At 37.6% G+C, this 21,786-nt stretch overlaps 1 protein-coding gene across 3 annotated transcripts in view; it reads right to left on the minus strand.

Moving 5' to 3' along the window:
- Ttc29 (tetratricopeptide repeat domain 29) overlaps positions 1-21,786 on the minus strand; it is a 198,925-nt gene that overhangs the window by 73,634 nt on the left and 103,505 nt on the right. For all 3 annotated transcript variants that reach the window (XM_047566887.1, XM_047566885.1, XM_047566886.1), the window contains 2 exons: positions 17,853-17,976; positions 8,778-9,006 (listed from right to left, as the gene is read on the minus strand). In XM_047566887.1, the coding sequence (XP_047422843.1) occupies positions 8,778-9,006; positions 17,853-17,976 (353 nt within the window). The remainder of the gene's footprint in view (positions 1-8,777; positions 9,007-17,852; positions 17,977-21,786) is intronic.

Genomic DNA, 21,786 nt, shown 5'->3' on the forward strand with positions numbered 1-21,786 from the left:
TCAAAGAAGACTGCTCATCCGGGAACTACATCTTTACACAACAAACAGCTTCATCTAGCTTGGGTTTCCCTCAAATTTGTGCTTCATTTTGTGGTCCAAAAATGACAGGAAACAGTGTTATCATAGACTGTAAGTAAGGAACTTTGCAGAAATTGTGGGGGAGATTGTGCAATGATCTTTCTGTCTACCTTTATCTCACCCCCACCCCAAACACTGTGTTGATACACCTGCGGTCATACTGCAAAAACAGTGCAAAGGATTTATTTATGTGGGACTTACTGCAAACCATATTGGGACCTCACAATAATTCTCATTTCAACATTTTCTTACACTTAGACTAAAATGAAATTGAAAAGATAAGTATTTTCTCAGAAAACCAAAAATCGAAGGTTTAAAGAACTGGAAAGAAATTCAGAATTCACACAGTCTGATCACGTCCCCTCACCCCAATTTTACAAATGAGGTAGCTTGTCCAATGCAGAGAATCCCACTTTGTAAGGACGCTGACACTAAAAGGCTTATCATATAATTGTGTTTGATACACCCTACATCACACACACCAGAGTCTCAATAATAACATGGATATCAAACCAACAGTGGTAGTCACTGAAACCACTCAAATATTTTGTAGCAGGGAGGCTATTTAGGATACAGCCCACTGGAGATATCCAAATTTCTCCATATTAAATCACCTGGAATTTTTTCTTTCTGCAGATTACATCACCAACTTGATACATAGTTAGGAGTATTAGTTTTATTTAATGTACTTATTTGTTTTTAGAGTTTTAGGAAACCCTCTGCTTTTTCTAAATTTACTTTTCTTAGTCTCCTTGTAGAAGTAGACGATTCTAGTTCTGGATTCAAAGACTAAAACAATTTCTCATAGCAACAGCAAGAAAGTCATCAAAACCCACAAAACCTATTCTAGAAGGCTTACATGTACCAAAGTCTGTGATGATTTGGGGCTGAAAGTTATCTCAGGAAAAACACATCACCCACCCTAAGCCAGCGGAAATCTCTTCAATCCGAGAAAAACAACAACGATATGGTAACTAAACACAGCCCTTTAAAGGGACCCGACTGCTAGGCCATGAGAATACATCTGCTAGAAGAGGGCGCGCCCAAAGTGGGAGCACCGAAGAGATTCTGTCCCCAAACTGAACTGAGGAGGCGCCCCACCTGGCACATGAAACTATGGTTTTGATAACCGTTTTATGTTTTGGTCTCCTAAATCTATCATTTGGGTCTTCTTGGGGTCCGCTTCTATTCATTTATCTTCTCCTCATTATGAGTCCCGTTTTCCTGCTTCTTGGCATGTCTAGATCATTTTGATTGCAAGTCTGATACTGGACATTTTACCTTGTTGGGTTACTAGATATTTTTTACTCCTATAAATATTCTTGAGTTTTGTTCTTCCCAGTGAAGTTATGTGATGGGCTGACAGCTCTGGCTCCATGAGAATGTTCTAGGCCAGACTCTAAGGGAAATGACTAAACAGACTCCATTTTGCTCTGAGACTCCACGTTATGTAGGAAATAAACTTCTCCCATGGGAACACCCTGCCTCTGTGCCCATCATCAGTTATTTGGTGTGACATGTTTAATAATATACAATGGCAACTCCAATGTAGTAAAGAATTGCTCTCTTTTGATTCCTATTGCTCCTAAACAATGTACCATGTGAACAGTGATTGTGTGGATGTTAGTAGCCATTCTTTAGTTTATACCTAGGTAAGGGTCATTTTGACCCACTTCCCCCTCTGTCGATGATCTCATGATGTTAATGTGTAATTTCGAATCACAGCAACAGATACTTATGATTGATGTGATTTTTGGTATAAGAACCCCTACAACCCTGTGGTCGGGGCTGTTTTCCCAACAGTCATTTTTTGGGGCATTGTGTGAGACAGTCAGCTGGCTTAATAAAGACTCTCAAATTTGGACTTCTCAGTGGTGATCGGTCTGTTCTTAAGTTGCGCCCCATAACAGTTAATTGAAAACAGTTTGATCCCTTTGATTCTTGTCTTCCAGCTCTGTTAGGTGGGACCAAAGCAATCTTTCATTTAGAGCTAATTTTTCCCCATCACTAAAGCAATACCTTAATGAGTCCTCCTTCCAATGGCCCATGTTTTGTGAGGTTTTCCTGACTGGTGGAGACACAAAGTATTCCCAAGCTGTGTTTGTGCATCAAGGATTGTTCTACCTGATCTTTATTTTTTATTTTTTATTTTTACAGACTGCATTTTGATTCATTGTACACAAATGGGGTACATCATTTCATTTCTATGGTTGTGCACAATGTAGATTCACACCATTTGTGTAATCACACATGTACATAGGGTAATGATATCTATCTCATTCCACCCTTTTTCATACCTACCTCCCACTCATTTCCTTCTATGTAATCTAAAGTTCCTCCATTTTTCTCTCACCCCCACCTCTCACCCTATTATATATCATCATCCACTTATCAGGGAAAACATTGGTTTTTTGGGTTTGGCTTATTTCACTTAGCTCGGTTTATACCCAAAGAACTTAAAATTAGCACACTACAGTAACAGAATCATATCAATGTTTTTTTTTTTTTTTTTAAAGCCCAAATCTTACTTTATTGTTACTCACTTTTAGACAAGAGGCAAAAATTTAAGCAACACATCAATGTTTATAGTAGCTCAATTCACAACAGCTAGATTAAACCAACCTAGATGCCCTTCAATAGATGAATGGATAAAAGAAACTGTGGTATATATACACAATGGAATATTATTCAGCCATAAAGAAGAATAGTATTATGGCATTTGCAGATAAAAGAATGGAATTGGAGAATATCATGCTAAGTGAAATAAGTCAGTCTACCTGATCTTTTTGAGTGGTACTTTCCCTTTCCCTTTGTAGTTTCTTCCTATGCATGTAACGATTAGGACTCAGTTGAAGACTGCAGAACTCTGCAAGGGCCAGCTCTCTCTGTACTGTTCTTTCTTTTCTTTTAGTTTTTTTTTTTTTTTTTTCTTTTCCTGCAGTGCTGGGAACCAGACTCAGGCCCTTGCCCATATCAGGCACTGAACGACACTTCCAGCCTTCCTTTCTCTTGGTTGTGAACTCTGCCCAGGAGGCCTTCATGAGCCGCCAAGTCAGCCCTCAACTCAGGGAGCCTTCTGGACTCTGCCTTGACTCTCCTCCTTGTGCTAGATCTGGGGACCTTCCCCAGGCAGTACCTGGGACAGACGCACACTCGGCTTATTTGTTTCCCTTCCTCAGGGGCCACCGTCCTGTGCTGTCTGTCATCTGAGGTCTATAGAGTTGTCTCCTATGCTTTGTTTATTCTGTCAGTTGTTTAAAAGGGGGTAGTAAATCTTGACCCCATCACTCCATCCTGGCCAGGAATATAGTTTTGCCAGTTTCTTTCCACTATGATTATTTTTATCCAAATTGTATTTTAAAATGCAATCTTTAAACATGTTAGATATGACTTTTAACTAGCAATGAAGTACTGTAATCTAAAAGAAATGGGAAGATATGTATGTAGACTCTAGAATTTTAGAATTTTAGAATTGTGCTAGAATTTTAAATATGCTTTGTCTTTCAGAATATTATTGCATGACAGAGGCATTAAAAAGTATGGAGCATGGATTTCTTTGGTACCATATAACTTGATTGCTGCATGATTCTATAAAACTCAGAAAAGCTCAAGAAGTCTGTTACTTATTTTCAGAAGATGGAAAGAAGATGTAGAAGTGGTGGCAGATTGTGGAGGGCAGAGACAGCTGCAAACTGGAGTGAATGGAGAAGGAATAATGATAAGAAGAGAGGTGGACATATTCAGGAATTGGGGGCCCTAGAAACAGTGGGGGAAGGGCAGGGCTGGAGGAAATGCTGAGAAGCAAGAGGGCCGAAATCAGAAGGGCGAGTCGAATGTCTTCAGATGAAATAGTTCCCTAGGCTTAGCAACCTCATTGGTGCCAACTGGGGAAAAGAAAATTGCACATGATATTAGATAGCTAGAAATTACTATAAATTCTATTACAAGAATCAAATACTTAGTTGGGCATGATGTCGCATGCTTGTAATCCCAGTAGCTTGGGAGGCTGAGGCAGGAGGATTGCAAGTTCAAAGCCAGTCTCAGCAATTTAGGGAAGCCCTAAGCAACTCAGTGAGACCCTGTTGCTAAATAAAATTTTAAAAAAGGGCTGGGGATATGGCTTAGTGGTTAAGCACCCTTGGGTTTAATTCCTGGTTACAGCCCTCCCCTACAGAAAAAGAATAAAATACTTGTACTTGGCATTTATATAGTTGTTTATTATATAACAGTAATGATAAATTCCCTTTTGTGGAAGCCCACAGAAACTTATGTTTGTGGGGAGGGGGAAATGATAATTAAAACACTTATGAACATCTCTTAGGGACTACAAAATACCATATTCTTTCAGAAAGATGCTTTTACTCAAGAACAATAGACAATTCCAGAGGAATATTATCAATGATCTATTTGGAACATAACATTATAAGCTGAAGGAACTTGAATTGAAATCTTTCTCGGCCCCAAAGCTAGTAAGTGCTCAATGTAGCATTAGAACCCAAATCACTGGGCTCTTATGCAATAGCCCCACTCAGTGACACCAAGTTATCAGAAGGTGATTTAGTCAAAATCTTCACCAGAATCTCTGTTTTCTGTGTCACATGGTTGAATATATTATTAGAGACAGAGATCTGCTGACTTTTCAGCTAATTCCATAACTTTCTCCTCATTCAGTAGGGTTATTTAACATACATACAGAAAGAAATGATCACAGTAGAGAATGAGGTCCCATCATGAGTGTAGCTTTTCCTTGTTTGTTTTTTCTTTAAAAAAAAAAAAACAAAAAACTTTTATTCCTGCATTATAGTTGTACAAAATAGTGGGATTCATTTTGACCTATCCACACATGCGTACGACATAGTTTGCTCCATTTCAATCCCCCGTTCCTCCTCTTTTGCTCCCATGACCCCCTTCCTCAACTGTATTGGTCTTCTTTCTATTTATTTATTTTAATTGGTACATTACAGTTACATATAAAATTGGAACGCATTGTGATATAAATGCACATAGTATAATTTGGTTAACTTCACCAGAAAGGTTGATTCAAGAAGGAAAAAGGCAAGCAAAGAAAGGGTAAGAAAATGACTGACATTAAACCCAGGGTGTGACATGAAGCCAACATAAGCCACGGGCTGTGAGACGGTCAGGGTTTGATTGTTTTCTTGTAGGAATATTAAATAATTCATAAAACTGGGGTGATATTTTTTGCCACTCAAGTAACCTTTACATTCCATTTCATAGAAACTAGTAAGTGTCTTTAAGTACCAACCTCGCCAGCATTCTCAACTATTTCTATACTTAGGACATACATTTTATTTCTCAGATATAATTTATACTTGACTACAATAAGGAAGTGAATTAAAAAGCCATGTTACTGATATAATTTTCATCAATGATGTGGTTAACAATGCTGGCACTTAAACGGCTATAATTACATATCTAAATTAACATTGCTATTAAGTTGAAAAGGAAAGGGTGGCTGTTTCCCATCTAGGTCCACAATCTCCAAAAAGCAAAAGGCAAAACAAATTAACCTTTCATACCAAAAAAAAAAAAAAATCTCCTTGATTGTAAAGATAATAGCTCCAGTAAGGTAGGTAGAAGTCTGTTCTGGAGAACTCAGCAGATATTCATGGGCCCTTAAGGCTTCCAGAGCCAATCACATTCAGTCGCTTCAGGTTGGAATACTTTTGTTGAAGTACAATATATTGAATTTATTTTCTAAATCCCCCATTTTGGAAGGAGACTCTATTCTTGTTTTAATATTGGAAAGGGAAGGAGGGAGATGAATCATCTCAACTATACTAAGTATTAGAATAGTAGGAAGGTTCCTGTATTTGCCACATTCCCTCTGAAAGGCACAGAGATGAGAGCGGTTTGCTGGTGAGTCACTGTTGTATTTCATCTAGGGACCTGAGCGTGCTCACTGCTCTATTCCCTTAGGGGGTCATGTTCCTCTGCTTAAAAGAATATTGCCTGCTCTGAGCTAATGATTTGTTTGCAGGATGGAAGTCTCAGAGGTGACGATAACGGCATAGCTTTATAATGTATCTTTCAGATCTTTGATCTGCTTTTTTTTTTTTGGAATACATGGGACCCCTCAATAGCAAGATTAAAGATTCCTCTTCATAGAAGAAAGGCAAAAGTTGAAAACTTAAAAGCGACTCAGCTTTTCAAATAATATTTTTGTATTTTGTCAATTTGTCAACATCCTGTTTGGTAGCGTGGTCCTTCATTCATGTGATAATTGGATGGTAATCCAGATACCTTGTGGGATCATACGCTTTCCAAGGAAACCCAAGGATTTTGTTTTACAAAAGTGGTTAGTGCAAACTAGTCTATGATCGGGCATACATACTCTTTTTGAATTCGATTTAATTCAATAAATATTTACTTGGGACCTGGTAGATGTTAAACGTTGGTGCCTTCTTTTGTAGGGAAGACCAAGAATCAGAACCTGGATTTGAGAGACTCACACTCTTCAGGCAGCTGAAGCAACTGCAGAAATCGCCATGTTGGATACAGATTATGACAAACCAAATGTGCCTGGTAAAAATGAATGACATTTGATTTGGGGACAGAAAGAAGAGACCACATTCAAACAGGAGGGGATCAGGGAAGGGCTCAGCATCTAAGGACCTGGCGGGATGAGCTGCATTTCCCTGGGGGAGACTGGAGCTAGCAGTAATGCAGTATTAAGACGTTGTGTGTGGGTGTGGGGGAGTGGGGGTGGGGAAGCCAACAAAGAGTTTTAAGCAACAAACACAGAGTTGTGGCTTCATGTTTTTGAAGCATTTTAAAGCAGATTCAGGTATATTTTGAACCAAAAATATTTATGTAAACAAATATTTACATGTTCTATAATGTCCTGCAGGTTTTATTTCCAAATAGAAAGATTAACCCTAAACCCCGGAGCATGCCAGTAATATGACCAGTGACTTCTCATTTGCACTTAAATCTGAAAGATGATTATTTTTCACTTTTACAGTGACGAAGCTCATCCATGCATAGATTTCTAATCTGCATGAAATGAATAAGGTGGTATGTCTTGATAGCACTCTGAAGAACGCATCTACCCTTCTTTGCCATGCAGAAAACTGAGTTCTTAATGGCCAAATATTTCGAGATGCATTTTTCACTCTGCTTCTAAGTTCTTTTGTAACAGAATATGATCTTACCAAAAAGAGAGAGACAAAATATAAAACATAAAGATGAATAGCTTTTTACAGTGAAGGAAAGCAGAGAGAGAGAGAGAGACTTCTAAAAATCTGAAACCAGGATCACAACAAATAAACATGGATCTGATCAGAAGATGGTGTTTTCTGGAGTTTTTTTTTTTTTTTTTTTTTTTTTTTTCATAATTATCATTGTGATGGAGAGCGTTTACCTAAGATAAACTTGAAAACGTGCGCAAGCTCAACCTAATCTCTACTGAAACTTTATCAGCACTGGTCATCTAACATGGATCACACTTCCTCTGCTTTATCTCCTGCAGAATATCTGGTAGAATATGTCAGAGCCTGGGTAGAAAACTACAGAAGGAACTTCCAAATACATGACAATAAGACAGCATCCTGATGTAAGCGAAATGCTATCTAAAAGTGGTCAATTAATAATTGACCATAAACATTTTGGGGGCACCTGAGCACACTGAAATGCACCAAGCTGTCTGCTTCTGAAAGTTTCATCTTAATTCCCTTTTACTGTGAATGTATTCCTAACAAGACCTTTTCTTGTTCTATAACTAGGAACTGAGAGTGATAAGAGGTATTCTAAGTGGGCTGGGGATTTAGCTCAGTTGGTAGAGTGCTTGCCTTGTATGCACAAAGCCCTGGGTTTAATCTTCAGCACTACCACACACACACAAAAAGGATTCTAGTGACCTGGGAGGTGATTTTTTCGTGTGCCTAATTTACTATTATATCCTATGGAAGAAATAAACACCAGAACAGATCATTGTTCCATCTAAATGACTTCCTCAGACTTCACGGACTTTTGCCTCGTGATTCCACTTGAGTTATCCCAAAATATTTCAAATATTTTTACATTAAAAAGTTTGGCTTGCAAACAAATAACTGTGTAACTCAAAGGTGTGTCACAGGCAGTTCTGACCTTTGTTTTTAGATATTCTATTCTAATGTTCTTAACCGGAAATCAGAGTCTGGTTAAGTGGACACACAAAGCTGACCCTTACATCTTGTCTAGTTGTTTTCAATAGACTATTTTAACTCCAATTTGTCACAAGAAAAATATGTTGGAAAAAAGTAGTATTAAGAGAAAGTACTATCAGATATTTTGCCAATTAATATTTAAGCTCAAATTGATACAGAGGAATAGGGTTATTTACAGGAAGTCCACGTATAGTATGACACTAAGCATTATAAAAATACATAAACTTATTTCACGTTACTTACAGCTGATTAGTACATATTGTGACCGACTTAAGACAACTGGAAAAAATCAGCTTGAGATTGATGATTTGTCCACTAAAACAAATTATTACAACTATTTTATGCTTCTCTTAAATGTCAGAGGTACAATATGGTGCAAAAGTAACCCAAGTTTCACATAGTAAGGAATCAATAGAAGTGAAATTACCAATCAAATTAAAATCAATGACTTTATGAACCTTTGCAACAAAAATGACTTAGCCATTAAGAATGGTACAAAAACTAAACTATTTCCTAAAACCAGAGACTTACCAACAACCTGATCAAGATCAATGTCACTTCTCCGCTCCTTCCAGGACAGCAGGTGGTTGAGGCTGGTGAGATCTGCAGTTTCTATATAATTATTCATTGTCAGCATCATCCTATGGGCTTTTGCTATCCCATAATGAACTTTGGTTTCATCCAGCAGAGACAAGTTCATTAGTTCTATTGTTGTGTCAAAAGCTTGCTGAAAGTACTCAGAAGCTTTTTTGTAATGTCCCTGCAAAGATAAGACAGAGAATTTTTTCTTGATTTTTATTTCGCCATTTCATATATTTCCTCACCCCTTCTTGGCATGCCCCACAATTATCTTTCCACAATTATGGCGATTCATGAAGAACAAGGGATGGTAAACAGGCTCTCCATTAGAACAACTTTTGTCCAAGAGTAGTGATTATTTGCCACTCAATATCTTGAAATTAATCTGGTAAGAAAGACTGTGTGTTTTTGCATTGAGCTACAGGAAACTTAAGTTCTTTTGGATAAAATGTGGGCAAATGTTGATGGTTTCATATAGTTGTGCCAAGAAGTCTGGGAAGGATTGAGCCAATTCATATTGATTTGGATAGAATGTTATTACTCGTAGCCCTGATTTACCTAATGAAATATTTTTACTATCTTTTGTTTTAAGTCACAGCAAGAGCTATGACTAAAATCTGGGCATTTCAGACCAGTGGAAATGGCTGTGTTTATCCGCTGGTTCACTTACTAACACCCCCTACTCCCCATATATGCACTAGCCATTCTTCATTGAAGATGTTGTCTTAGATTTCTAAAAAATAAGACCTTGACAGCACAAATAAAAGGGTCATCTAAACCCAAGTTGAAAAAAATTTAAACTTTTTTTTTTCATTCCCACCTCTCCTAAAAGTCACTGTCCACAAATAAATAGTATTTGTCTAGCTCTTATGAAGCCTCAGGACCAGTGATAAATACTTCATATATATTATGTCATTGACCTTACAAGGTGTCCTAAGAAGAAAGTGTAATTCTTACTTTACAGATGATGAAATTGAGCCACAGAGAAGAAACCATCTTCTGTGACTCCCAAATTACCTAAAAACCCTCATTACAGCTCTTCCTTAAAGGAGCTGTAATTGTGAGAATTCTAAACAGAATTTCCTTTCTTCATTGACCTATAACTCTTTCGGATTCCCTGTCCTGTCCCCTTTGCTCCCCTTTTCCCCTTGCCCCTCCAGGAACAGGCACATAAACAAAAGCATTTGTGATACTAAGTTAGAAATAATAAGCTCTAGCCTTTTATAGCACAGTGGGGAACTTCAGTTCACAACGACCAATTACACATATTCTTAGTAACTAAGTGCACAAAATCTCCTAGATAAGGAAAAAAGAAGATGGAAACATTAATTAGCTCTGATTTGATCAGTATACATTATATATGTGTATTGAAATATCACATCCTACCTCATAAATACACACAAGTGTTATGGATTACTCAAAATTTTAAAAAATGCTTAAAGAGATGGAAAGGCTAACTACCCTAATTTGAACTTTATATGTTGTATACATATGCATCAAATTACTACATTGTTCCCCTAAGTATGGTTGAATTAAATGATGATGATGATAATAATAATGTTTAAGATAATAATAAAAATAAGTTTTAAAAAACATAAATACTTTTGAAAAGAAATTCTTACGAGAGAGAATGTTTCCCTGTAAGTATGATAAAATTAAAGGATGATGATGATAATAATGTCTAAAATAATAATAAAAATAAGCTTAAAAAAATACACACTCTTTTGAAAAAAAACTCTTACAAGAGAGAATGTTTTGCTGTGAGTTTCTAAGTTATTTTCTCACACCATTTCAAGAAGAAAATGGGCATTAAAAACTCCATAGAATTAGGTGTATACCAAAGAAACAGTACAGGTAGAATATGCCAACCTCCATGAACCTCTGTATAATGACAATATGCAGAAAGTTGTCAGACTGATTGAAAAAAGAAGTTGCTAGCAAGGTGAGAAGGAGGAGGATCAGGACTGTGTATCTGCTGTGTTGCACACATAAGCATACAGACACTGCATGTCATATGCCCATAAGGACAGTTCAGGTGAACTGTCTATTCAAAGGATTCCTCCTAAGTAAGTCTGTTCATTTAAACCGAATCCCTCCATATTACAGCAGGAATAGTTTTTATTTGTTGAGGTAGACAACTTTTTCTCTTATTAAAAATTATAAAACAGAATTTATATAACATAAGATTAATCAGGAAAAAATAAAACCATATCAAGATATTCATATGCCAATTAAAACTATAATTGAGAAAAATAATACAAATATTAAAAATGATAAAAATAAAATTATAGATGGTCCTGGCAGACATTAAAGATTTAGGATAAAATATACAAAAATAAATGATTAGACTAAACACTGCTTGTGTTTACAGAGAAATTTAAGTATCTACTTTTTCTAATTATACTTCTAAGCTTTAGGCTGCTTGTTGCTTCAAGTGAGAGTTTTAATTAGGAAAATTAGGGACTGTAAGTAAGTGGACATATATTTACATTTCCAGAATTACTTTTACATGTTATCACTTTAAAATTAATCCACCCATTCATCTGTTCATTCATCAGGCACCCACGCTGCGCTAAACTTCATGCCAGGCGTGGCAATTTCGCAGTGAATGGGAGAGTGTACAGCCAAGCTGGTGAGCTGCCATTAGCAGAGGCAGTGATATGCCTAACACTTGGATTAGATCATAGATAGCAAGGGTTAGTTTCCTCAAAAACTGAAGGATTTTAATTGTTCTTCTCTCAGATTGTGCCTAATATTCCATCTTCAGACATACATACACTGCCATGAAACTGGTATCAGTGTGCATTTCTCTATTCCAAGACACTGCTGAATGGAACACAACATTAATTCTTCTCAGATGCAAGTAATTCTATACATACCATTTTAGAATGTGATTTCACTAATAAGTATTGTATTTCTAGGTTTTTAATTTTTCAGGAGTTTATTATCTAGACTTAATCTCTTCTCCAAAAGTTCTGTACGACCTTCCATAGTTCATTTCTGTTATCAAGTAATCTCTATTATTAAACTTGGAAGATTCCAGAAATTAGTCCTGGAAATCTTAAAGATGAGTTTGAGAATATGCAGTGAACTTATGTACTTCATAGATACATCTTATGGGAAGAGGATAACTTCATTTAAGGTTGAAAATGTCTTAGATAAGCTTTTAGTGGATAGTTTCAACACTCAATGACATCACAGACTTTGAAACAAAGCTTGAATTATTACATTATAGCATAGAATTTTCATGTATTATTCTGATTCTTACCAGTTCCTTCTTTGTGTCTAAAATGTCACTCTTTCCAATGAACAAGCTCAAAATAAATGAGCATTTTATCAGTGCTAAGGATAAATCATTTCCTACCCAATTTTCCTATCATTTTAGTGTTGGAACTCCCATTCTTTTAACAATGTGATTATCCTCTAATCTTATTAAGGAATGAGAAATCTCATAAAAGGTCTACACCTGGTTATCATCCCTAAAACATTCTCATTTCACCAGTTTATATTAATTATATATTTTTAATTAACATTCCATCAAAAGATCATATCCAGAGAGTAGAATGGATGGCCCATCTTCCATGATTTTATAGTAAAAGGTAAATTAACTAGGAAAAGGATATTTTAAAGATGTGGTAATTGTAATTATAACAACACTTGAATAATCACAGAAAATGCCAACTCCAGTATCTTTCCAAATGTAGTATTTTGTATTATAATTTTTGTCCTATAATAATATTATTTATTGGGAATTTTTGTTAGGAATGCAATGGTAATACCTTGCATGAGTAAGATGAAGCCAGAGGGTGTGGGAAGGGTGGTTCGTGGAGGGTTTAACACACAGGCGTAAGGCAAGTTTTTAAAATGCTAAAATATTGAACAAAAATGAAAGAGAAGTTTAGAATTTCACAGGTGAGAGATTCCTGTTCTCAAGTAGTATGAAATTGGTTACAAAAGTGGTTCAATGAACTGACATATGTTTGCTTACCAGCTCTGCACCAGGTTCATATTTCTAGGCACCAGAATAAAATAATAAGCCAGGCAGACAGGGGCCCTGCTCTCATTAAGCTTACATCCTAGCCAGATTAAAGAAGAAGTATCATAAACAAGAAGTATCATAAACAAGAAGTATCATAAACGAGGGATTTGTGAGATAACTGCTACCTAGGCTTCTTAGAACACAGAAAAGGTAAAGAACCACATGGGGGCTACTTTGGATTAGGTTGCCAAGGGAAGACCCCTGGGAAGATGTGGCCTTTCACAGATATCTGAATGACAAGAAGCCAGCAAGGCCAAGTTCAGGAATTGGAGAGAGAGAGCATTCCTCGGAAGGTTCACACCCTGAGGCAGGGCCTGATTGGGCATGTGAAGTCCAGGAAAGTCACTCTGACTCGGTGGGGGTGGGGTGGGGATTGGGTAAGGAAGAGAGTGAGGAAGCACTGAAGTTAAAGAAAAGCGGGGCCATCTCATACTTCAGGACAGGGTGAGGAATTTTATTTATGTTCTCAGAAGAATGAAAAGTAATGCAAGTGTTTTAGGTAGAGACATAACACCACCTGATTTACATTTTTAAAGGATGACTGGCCTCGTGTGTGGAGCCTGGCTTATAGGAGGGGGTGGGGAAGGCTGCATGCAGAGAAAGTGCACTGAGCTTAGGGCGGTGGTCTGGGGGAGAAAATTGTGTCACATGGATGTGGTGATAGCAGCAGAGACAGACAGAAGTTGGTGGGGTTGGCACGCATTTTGGTGGCATAAAGGTGATGGTTTGCCTCTGGATTGGGTATTGGGGTGGAGTGAAACACCAAGAGTTACCCAAGGCCACCGGATAATGATACTACTCATTTTATTAAGATGGGAAAGACTCTGGGGTGGGGGGTGCTAAGGTGAAGTGAGGGAGAAGTGTGTTAACCTTGAGGTGTCTGTTAGAAATCCAGGTGGAAATGCTAAGTAAGCAGTTGGCTTTACAGGTCTGGAATCCAAGGAGACCCAGATTAGAGACAAAAATTTGGTAGAATGAAGTGTAAGGGAAATATGGCAGTGGATTTTTTTAGTAGATTTTATTTGAAGTGATCTAAGTGAGTCATGCCAAATAGGCAGTGGGTTATGAGGGAAGAGATAAGAGCTCGAGATAGTAAAGAGCTAAGTGTTACATATACAATATATGCTAGGAATGCTACCAGGCACTATTTGCCAATTTAAAGACCTCCAGTCCTTATATAGTTAGGCTTCAAGGAATCTTGTTATTAGCAATTGAAAGATGAGGAAATTGAGGAGCAAAGAATTTACTTGCTCAGTTAATTAATTAGTGGCTGAGCCCAGTTCAAATGCATATGGACAAAACCCAGAGTAGTCCCTCTGGACCTTTCCCTTCTTGGAAAAGTTTAATACTTTTTAGTGCAAATTAATATTTTTAGCTTGAAAGGAAAATACCTCATGAAATTGTTTAGCTATGTAACTGGAGTAAAGGCTTGTGCTACAATTAGGAAATATCCATAAGCTCCTAAAACTGGAGGAATAAAGACATTTGATGTTGATGTTCTCCTAGGAAATGGCTTTCAGGTTTTTAGTAAGACTCCTACCTTGTCTCAATGAGAAGGAAAAAAAAAAAATAACCATCACTTAGTTCTAATAAATCCACTTTGTTATGTCTAATACCTTTCAAATCAGCAATTACTTAACAACTCAGAGTCAGCCTGAAAGTCATCAGTAGCTTTTATGACTTGTGGAATATCTACCAAATAACAATAATGACTGTGCACAAAAATAAATGTAACTTTAACAATTTGAGTAACAAAGCTTTATTTTGGTGTGTGATGTCATAAAAATCCTGGTGATAGTGTTATCTACTTAATACCAATCTATTGATCAATGAACATTTACTACAGAATAAAGTATCTCAATCAGCTTGTACATTCAAACATATATATCTGGAGATAGCATGAATACCTGGAATCATCTAAAATCTATATTAGGATATAGATAAACTGGGCTGGGTGAAGGAAATGATTAAGAGTGTGAAGAGACAACCTACAGAATGGGAGAAAAATCTTTGCCAGCTGCTCCTCTGACAGGGGATTAATATCCAGAATAAACAAAGAACACAAAAAACTTAACAAGATCCCAGTGCCTTGGGAGGTAGAGGCAGGAGGATTGCAAGTTCAAAGACAGCCTCAGCAACTTATTGAGACCCTGCCTCTAAAATAAAATATAAAAAAGGGTTGGGGATGTGGCTCAGTGGTTAACTGCCCCTGGGTTCAATCCCTGGTACAAAACAAACAAACAAACAAACAAACAAAAAAACCCACCAAAATACCAAATAATCCAACCAATAAGTGAGCAAAAGAACTAGACAAACATTTCTCAAAAGAAGAAATACAAATGACCAACATGTATATGAAAAAGTGTTCAAAAACCCTGGCAATCATGGAGAGACAAATCCAAACTACACTGAGATCTCATCTCACTCCAGTTAGAGTGGCAATCAATCATCAAGACTACAAATAATAATAAACACTGGCCAAGGACGTGGGGGGAAGGTACATGCACATATTGTTGGTAGGACTGCAAATTAGTACAACCATTTTGGAAAGTAGTATGAGAGTCCTCCAAAGACTAGGAATGGAACCACCGTATGACCCAGCCCTCCTACTCCTTGGTATTTATCCAAGAGAACTAAAATCAGCATTCTATAGTGATACATGCATACTAATGAGAGACAGGAAAGGGGAGAAAATACAGAATGAAATCAAAATTATTCTATGTACATATATGAACACACCACAGTAAATTCCATCTTTATGTATCCATACAAAGTACCAAGTTAAAGAAAACAAAAAATAGAAGGCCAGTAGAGGAAGAGTAACAGGGGAGGGAGGAGGGCGAGAGGAAGTACTGGGGATGGAAATGAAGAGAATTATATTTCATGCATGTATTATTATATTATTATGAACCTCAATAATATGTTTAACTATAATGTACTAAAAAACTTTTTTTAAAAAGAATAAAGAGTGTGTGTGAGAGACTAGAACAGGGATAAACTAATAAAAAATTTTACTTTTGGCAGTTAACATAGTCTTTGGATATTGTAGCATGTCTCTAGCTTTTAGATATTAAACTTCTCCAAGAATCAAAAATTAGAGAGTAAAACAACACACTGGTGAGATATAAACTCTCAGCAAAAATGTTGAGAAAAGGCAAGTGTAAAGATATTAGCCGTCAAGACCGCTTACTGTTTCAGCTCCTTATCTCTGTAATTAGAAAAGCACAGGCTGACAGTCCACGTTCAAGTTATCTCAAGGGCTGTGGTCTGGGTGTTGTTGGGTGGGAGGGTCAAATGGTTTGTTCTTTTTATACTTCTGTTTGGAAGAACAGCCCTTCTAAAAAGCAGGACTGTGTCTTTCTGTTAGAAACGTTGGTTCTGCCACTCTAAGATAAGTTCCCTTAGATGGTAGGTCCTGGGGTATAGGTCCTGTCTTGTCTTCACCACTGTGTCCTGAACAGTAAACAAAGGCAAACCGGAAGCCCTGAGAGGGGGCCACAGAGCAGACAGCAGCCCTGTGGAGAGGGCGCAGCAGAGGAGGCCACAACTGAGAGGAAAACCTGGGGGCACCTGGGGTGACAGACCAGGGCACAAAGAAAGGGGGCACCCAGTGAGGGAGAAGAGGAGAGGAGGAGAGGCCCAGGGGAGGGAGAAGGAAACAGGGGCCAGGAAGCGGAGGCAGGAGAGGGGGACAGCGCGGGTGGGGAGGGGCCTAAACCAGACAGGGAGACAGAGGGCTGAGGAAAAAGAAGCCTCTCGTTTGTAAAGACTTTTTTTCCAAAGCAGGAGCTGAAGAAATGTTAGTTTCATTCGTTTGAATTAATTTCCAACTCATTTCTTTAAAAAAAAAATCCTAAATTATTCTGAATTAAGGTCAATTCTATAGCAAATAGTAGAATAGTGTAGTGGGTTTGAAGGGCACTGCCACTTAGAATGTGGGAGGGCGGGGGGAACTAGACTCTGAGGGTCTGATGAGGGCAACTATGTGACATCACTAAGGGTGGAGAGAAAAGTAAAGTGGCTCATGTTTTTGGCCGTAGCCCCTGCTTCTGCTCCAAAACACTACTTTTTAAGTGCTTTGCACCTATTATCTCAGTTCTTACGACCACCTTGTGAGGGGCTAAAACTGAGGAACCCCAGCGCAGGGAACTGGTCCCAGGCCCCCGTCTTAAAACTGAACAAGCAGGGCTTCCAACACAGCAGCCTGATTTCAGAGTTGGTACTTTCAGTCACTCTAAACCCAGCCTCCCCCTCAGATGGACGCCGTACACAGGTGGAGAACAGAATCACCCTTGGAAAAGTGATCCATCTTATTCACGATCCAAACAGCAATCATAACTATAAAAATAAACTTTCTTTCATAAGATTTCTGAAGGAAAATTTGGGTAACTGGAGACAATATCAGAAGAAAAGAAATCTAAAGTCCATATGACCAGTGTATTTTACACCCTTTGTGTGATAGCTTTATTAATTAATTTTTTTCTTTTCTTCCTGATTTTCTTTTTTTTGCACACACAGCCAATCTGTTGTTCAAATTCCATTCTAGGTTTTTGTTGGAATCGCTCTTGGGATTGTGGCTTCTTCGCTGGGGGACTTAGCTGGGGGCCTTAACTGGAGGCAATCATAGCTGAGCTGATCAAACAAGAATGTGGAGCTAGGAAGGTAAATGAATGTCTGTGGGGGAAGAGAGGAGCCCAGTGCTAGTATGAAGTTCCTTTGACTTCTAGTATTTTAATTGCTCCTCAAAGCCAAAGTCACTGCATGTCCTTACTGGCTGCAGATATGAGTCAGGTTGAAGAGCCTGTGGGGACCGTGCCCACAGGCGCTGAAGAGCTAGAAGAAGAGGAGGTGAGAGTATCTGTCTTCCCAGCGCTTGCTTTGTGCATTGACTGCGTCCACCAGTCCTGGGCTTTCTGCATCAGCCATGTGAGAAGATGAGGATCAAATGGGGAAAGACTTTTAAAGCTGCAAGAAACACGGATACTCACTTTTTCGTTATAGATGTCCCCAAGCATTGTACTCGCTTTCACGACGTCCAGGCTTTGAAAATTGTTTTTTGTAAGGTTCACAACTTTTTTCAAGTATTGAATTGCTTCTGTCATCTGTCCTTGGCTAGAATAAACAAAACCGGAAAACACTGGAGTATCAACTCACTTAACGGCACAAGGGAAAAGAAGAGAGTTTGTGTCTCTGTTGTAGAACATGCAAGAAGATTATCAGGACAAAGATTGAGAGTACAAATACCGAATTACTAAATACAATGGGTAAACTTGAACTTTTAAATCCTCATCATTATTGATGGGAATATAAAAGAATGAAATTGCTGTGAGAAATAATCAGTCAGTTCTCCAAAAATTTTATATGGAGGAATCATATGACCCAGAAATTTTACTCTAAAATATGTAAGAACTATAAAAACATATGTCCGCATCAAAACTCATACATGAATGTTCATAGCAGCATTATTTATAGTATGGAATGGAAACAAACCAAATGTCTATCAATTGATGAATCAATCAACAAAATGTAGTGTAGCCATACAATGGAATATTATTCAGTCATTTAAAAGGAACAAAGTACTACTATATGCTAAAATATGGATGAAACTTGAAAATATGCTAAATGATAAAAGCTAGACAAAGAAGATTATATATGGTATGATTCCATTTGCACAAAGAGGCAAATTCATGAAGACAGAAAGCAGGTTTAGTGGCTGCTGGAAGTTGAGAGGAGGGAAATAGGAAGTGAATAATTAGGACAGTATTTCTTTTTATGGTGATAAAAGGTGCTGGAATTAGACAATGGTCATGGTTACAAAATTCTGTGACTACATTAGAAACCACTGAATTGTAGAATTTAAAAGGGTGAGTTGAGTAATATCTGACTTATATCTCAATAAAGCTATTTAAAAAATTAGAAAGTTTATACCATATGAATGCTAGATTATTCTTGCAAGCTTCCTTCAGCAATGCAATCTCAGGTGTCACTAAAGTCACACATACACGTGTTATATATTTGGGAATATGGTCAGAAAGAATTTCTAGCAGAGTGCTTGGCATGTACTAGGTGTTTAAAAATTTTTGAATGAGAGAATGGTTGAATATTCAAGAAGGGAAATACATAGTCCACATGAAAGCTAAGCTTCAAGGTGAATTGTGAGAACCTCACAATTGGATGTTTGAAATTCATGATTAAACTCACTTCTGGATATTACAGTAACATCAAGAAACTTCAGAGTCTAGAAAATGCCCTAAAACATGCTATTTTCTGGGGAATATTGTTCTCATCCTTGGCAAATTCCCTTGTTGATTTGAAGAGAAATATGTATAGTATTTATCATAGTTAACCCCAGATTCCTACATGGGGCTAACTGTGATAAATACCATGAATTGTATGTAGTGCTTTGAAACCCGGAGCACATTCATTTGATTGTCTTCATAAGAGCTCAAAGGGAAATTTGCTATTAAAAGACAACTGAAAGAGTTTGTTTTTTCTTTTTTCTTTTGGCACTGGGGATTGAACCCAGGGATACCTACCCACTGCCACAGCCCCAGCCCTTTTTATTTTTTATTTTGAGACAGAGTCTTGCTAAGTTGCTTTGGGGTCTCACTAAGTTGCTTAGATTGGCCTCAAACTTGTGATCCTCCTGCCTCAGCCTCCCAAGCTGTTGGGATTACAGTTGTGTGCCACCACACCTGGCCAACTGAAAGAATTTTAAAGACAATTCTAGTGAATGCAATGGTGATCTCAAAGGCACTTTTATAAATTTGAAAAATTGTAATAAGTACCGTGGAAAACGACTTTTGAATTTTGAACCGTATAAAATGCTTGGTGCGCTTACTGATCTACATGCCACTTTTCTTCCTCTTCCACCTTCACCAGGGTCTACAACATACAGTTCGGGAGTCACCGATGTTAACCAGACCCTCTTTCTGGAAATGCTTCCCCCTCTCCGGCATCTACCACTATCAGCCAATCTCTATTCTCTCACTTCTCAACCCCTCCTTTCTCTTTTCTTTTTTCTTGATCTCTTGATCTTTTCTTGCTCTCTCCAATATTGCAGTCTGCCTACCCAAAGTTGGTTCCTTCCAGACTTCTGCCCAAGGCCTCCTCTTCCCTCCAGTGCTGTGGCAGGACCCAACTTCTATAAGCATGTCAGGCAAATTTCTATTCCTGGTCCTGAGCTCCCTTTGCACTTCAGATCCTCTTTTCCAATCCTTTCCAATTTCTTGGATGTTCTCAGCCTGCAGAGGAAGACAGTTCCCTCCAAGTGGCTGTCTTTGAGGATGACATGTAATGTAGAGACACAGAATTTCTGGGATGCTTCTACAGGGATCTCCTTCACAGGATAGCATCCCAAAGCATTCATAAGGCGTTTAGTGAGATTTGTCCAAAACAATGGGATTTCTCATAGAGTTATATTTTCTGTGTTTTCTAAATGAGACTCCAAATTCTTTTAGTTATTGCTAAAGACCAAACCTACATCTCAAATAGTGATGTGCTTTTGGGGCTATTCAAAAGAAAAGGTCACAAGAATGTGTCAGAAAACATTTTTTTTTTTTTTTTTAAATGGTGCTGGGGATTGAAACCTTAATGATCTGTACTAACTTTTGAATTCCATACCACCCATTTTATGGATAAAGCCACTGAGATAGAGAACAATGGACTGAATAGTCACCACCCTACCCCTGGAACCTCACACATGACTCTTCTCTCACTCAAACAACTGCAGCTGGATCGCCATAATCCTGTGGAATGCAAGTCCCATGCTGCTGGGGACCATCTTACCACCCCAAGGAGAACTCCAGCCGAGAATGAAGGCAACGCAGCAGACAGCTGAGTTGTGAGATGGACAGAACTGGAGACCAGACGGTGTCTTGAGTACCTGGATCTAACTACCCATTAAACTGGTATAACCCTGAACATTTCCCTTGCATGGACCCTCTTACACTTTCCCTTTTTTCCCCCTTATAAGTGCTTGATTTGAATTAAAAACAAAATAAAACAAAACAAAAACAACAGAAAACATTTTTTGCAGGAGTTTATTGGAAATAGGTAGGGGCAGGATTGGGGTATCGATTTGCATAACTTTCCAAGATTTGGATGAAAACATTCATTTTCACAGATAAAGTGTGGTATGTTTGTAAACATAAATTCTATTACTTTAAAGCCATTGTGTATGTGGCGGATGTTGGAAAGATCTAGGTGTAAATTCTAGCTTGGCCTCTTATATGAATAACTTTGATCATATTAAAGTTATGAAACTGAAGGAAACTTCTATTTCCTCATTTTTAAAATGACCTCAAGTTGATGTGAGATGAAAAATTGTGTAAATATATAACCTGGCACACAGTAGGGATTCAATAAGTGGCAGCTATTGTTATTATTATCTCTCAGTGAAATAAAGGCTATCACATTCACAGCTCTCTACTTGATATTGTCTACCAGGAGCTGAGAGAAAATTTAATTTAGCTAAGCATTACTTTCTGAAAACCTTTCACCATGCAATGAACTAAATACTATAATTTAGTAACTGCTCTGCAAAAACAGACACATTAAGTCCTGGTGTCTGTTTTCTAAGGGGTAGGATAAAAAACTAACATTTTTTTTGTTAATATAAGCATCAAGTGCTTCAAATACATTTTTTTTCTTCCTTTCTTATTGGTAAAAGAATGATTGACATATCTGAAATAAAATGGAATGTCACATTTTCTGAAGTTGTGAATACTGTTTTTTTAATAATTCCATCTTTACTTTTTCATACCAAAATTATGAGAAATCTTCTACAGTTAGGCATAGGTCAGTTCTCCAGAAAACACACAAATTATTTGAGGAAATTTATAAATGTAAGTATAGGGTAAAATATTAGAGATTCACTAATTACGTGAATTTAGACACTGTTCTGTGGAACAATTAAAAAGT

This window comes from Sciurus carolinensis, chromosome 10 (genome assembly GCF_902686445.1).
Source record: "Sciurus carolinensis chromosome 10, mSciCar1.2, whole genome shotgun sequence".
Lineage (NCBI taxonomy): Eukaryota > Metazoa > Chordata > Mammalia > Rodentia > Sciuridae > Sciurus > Sciurus carolinensis.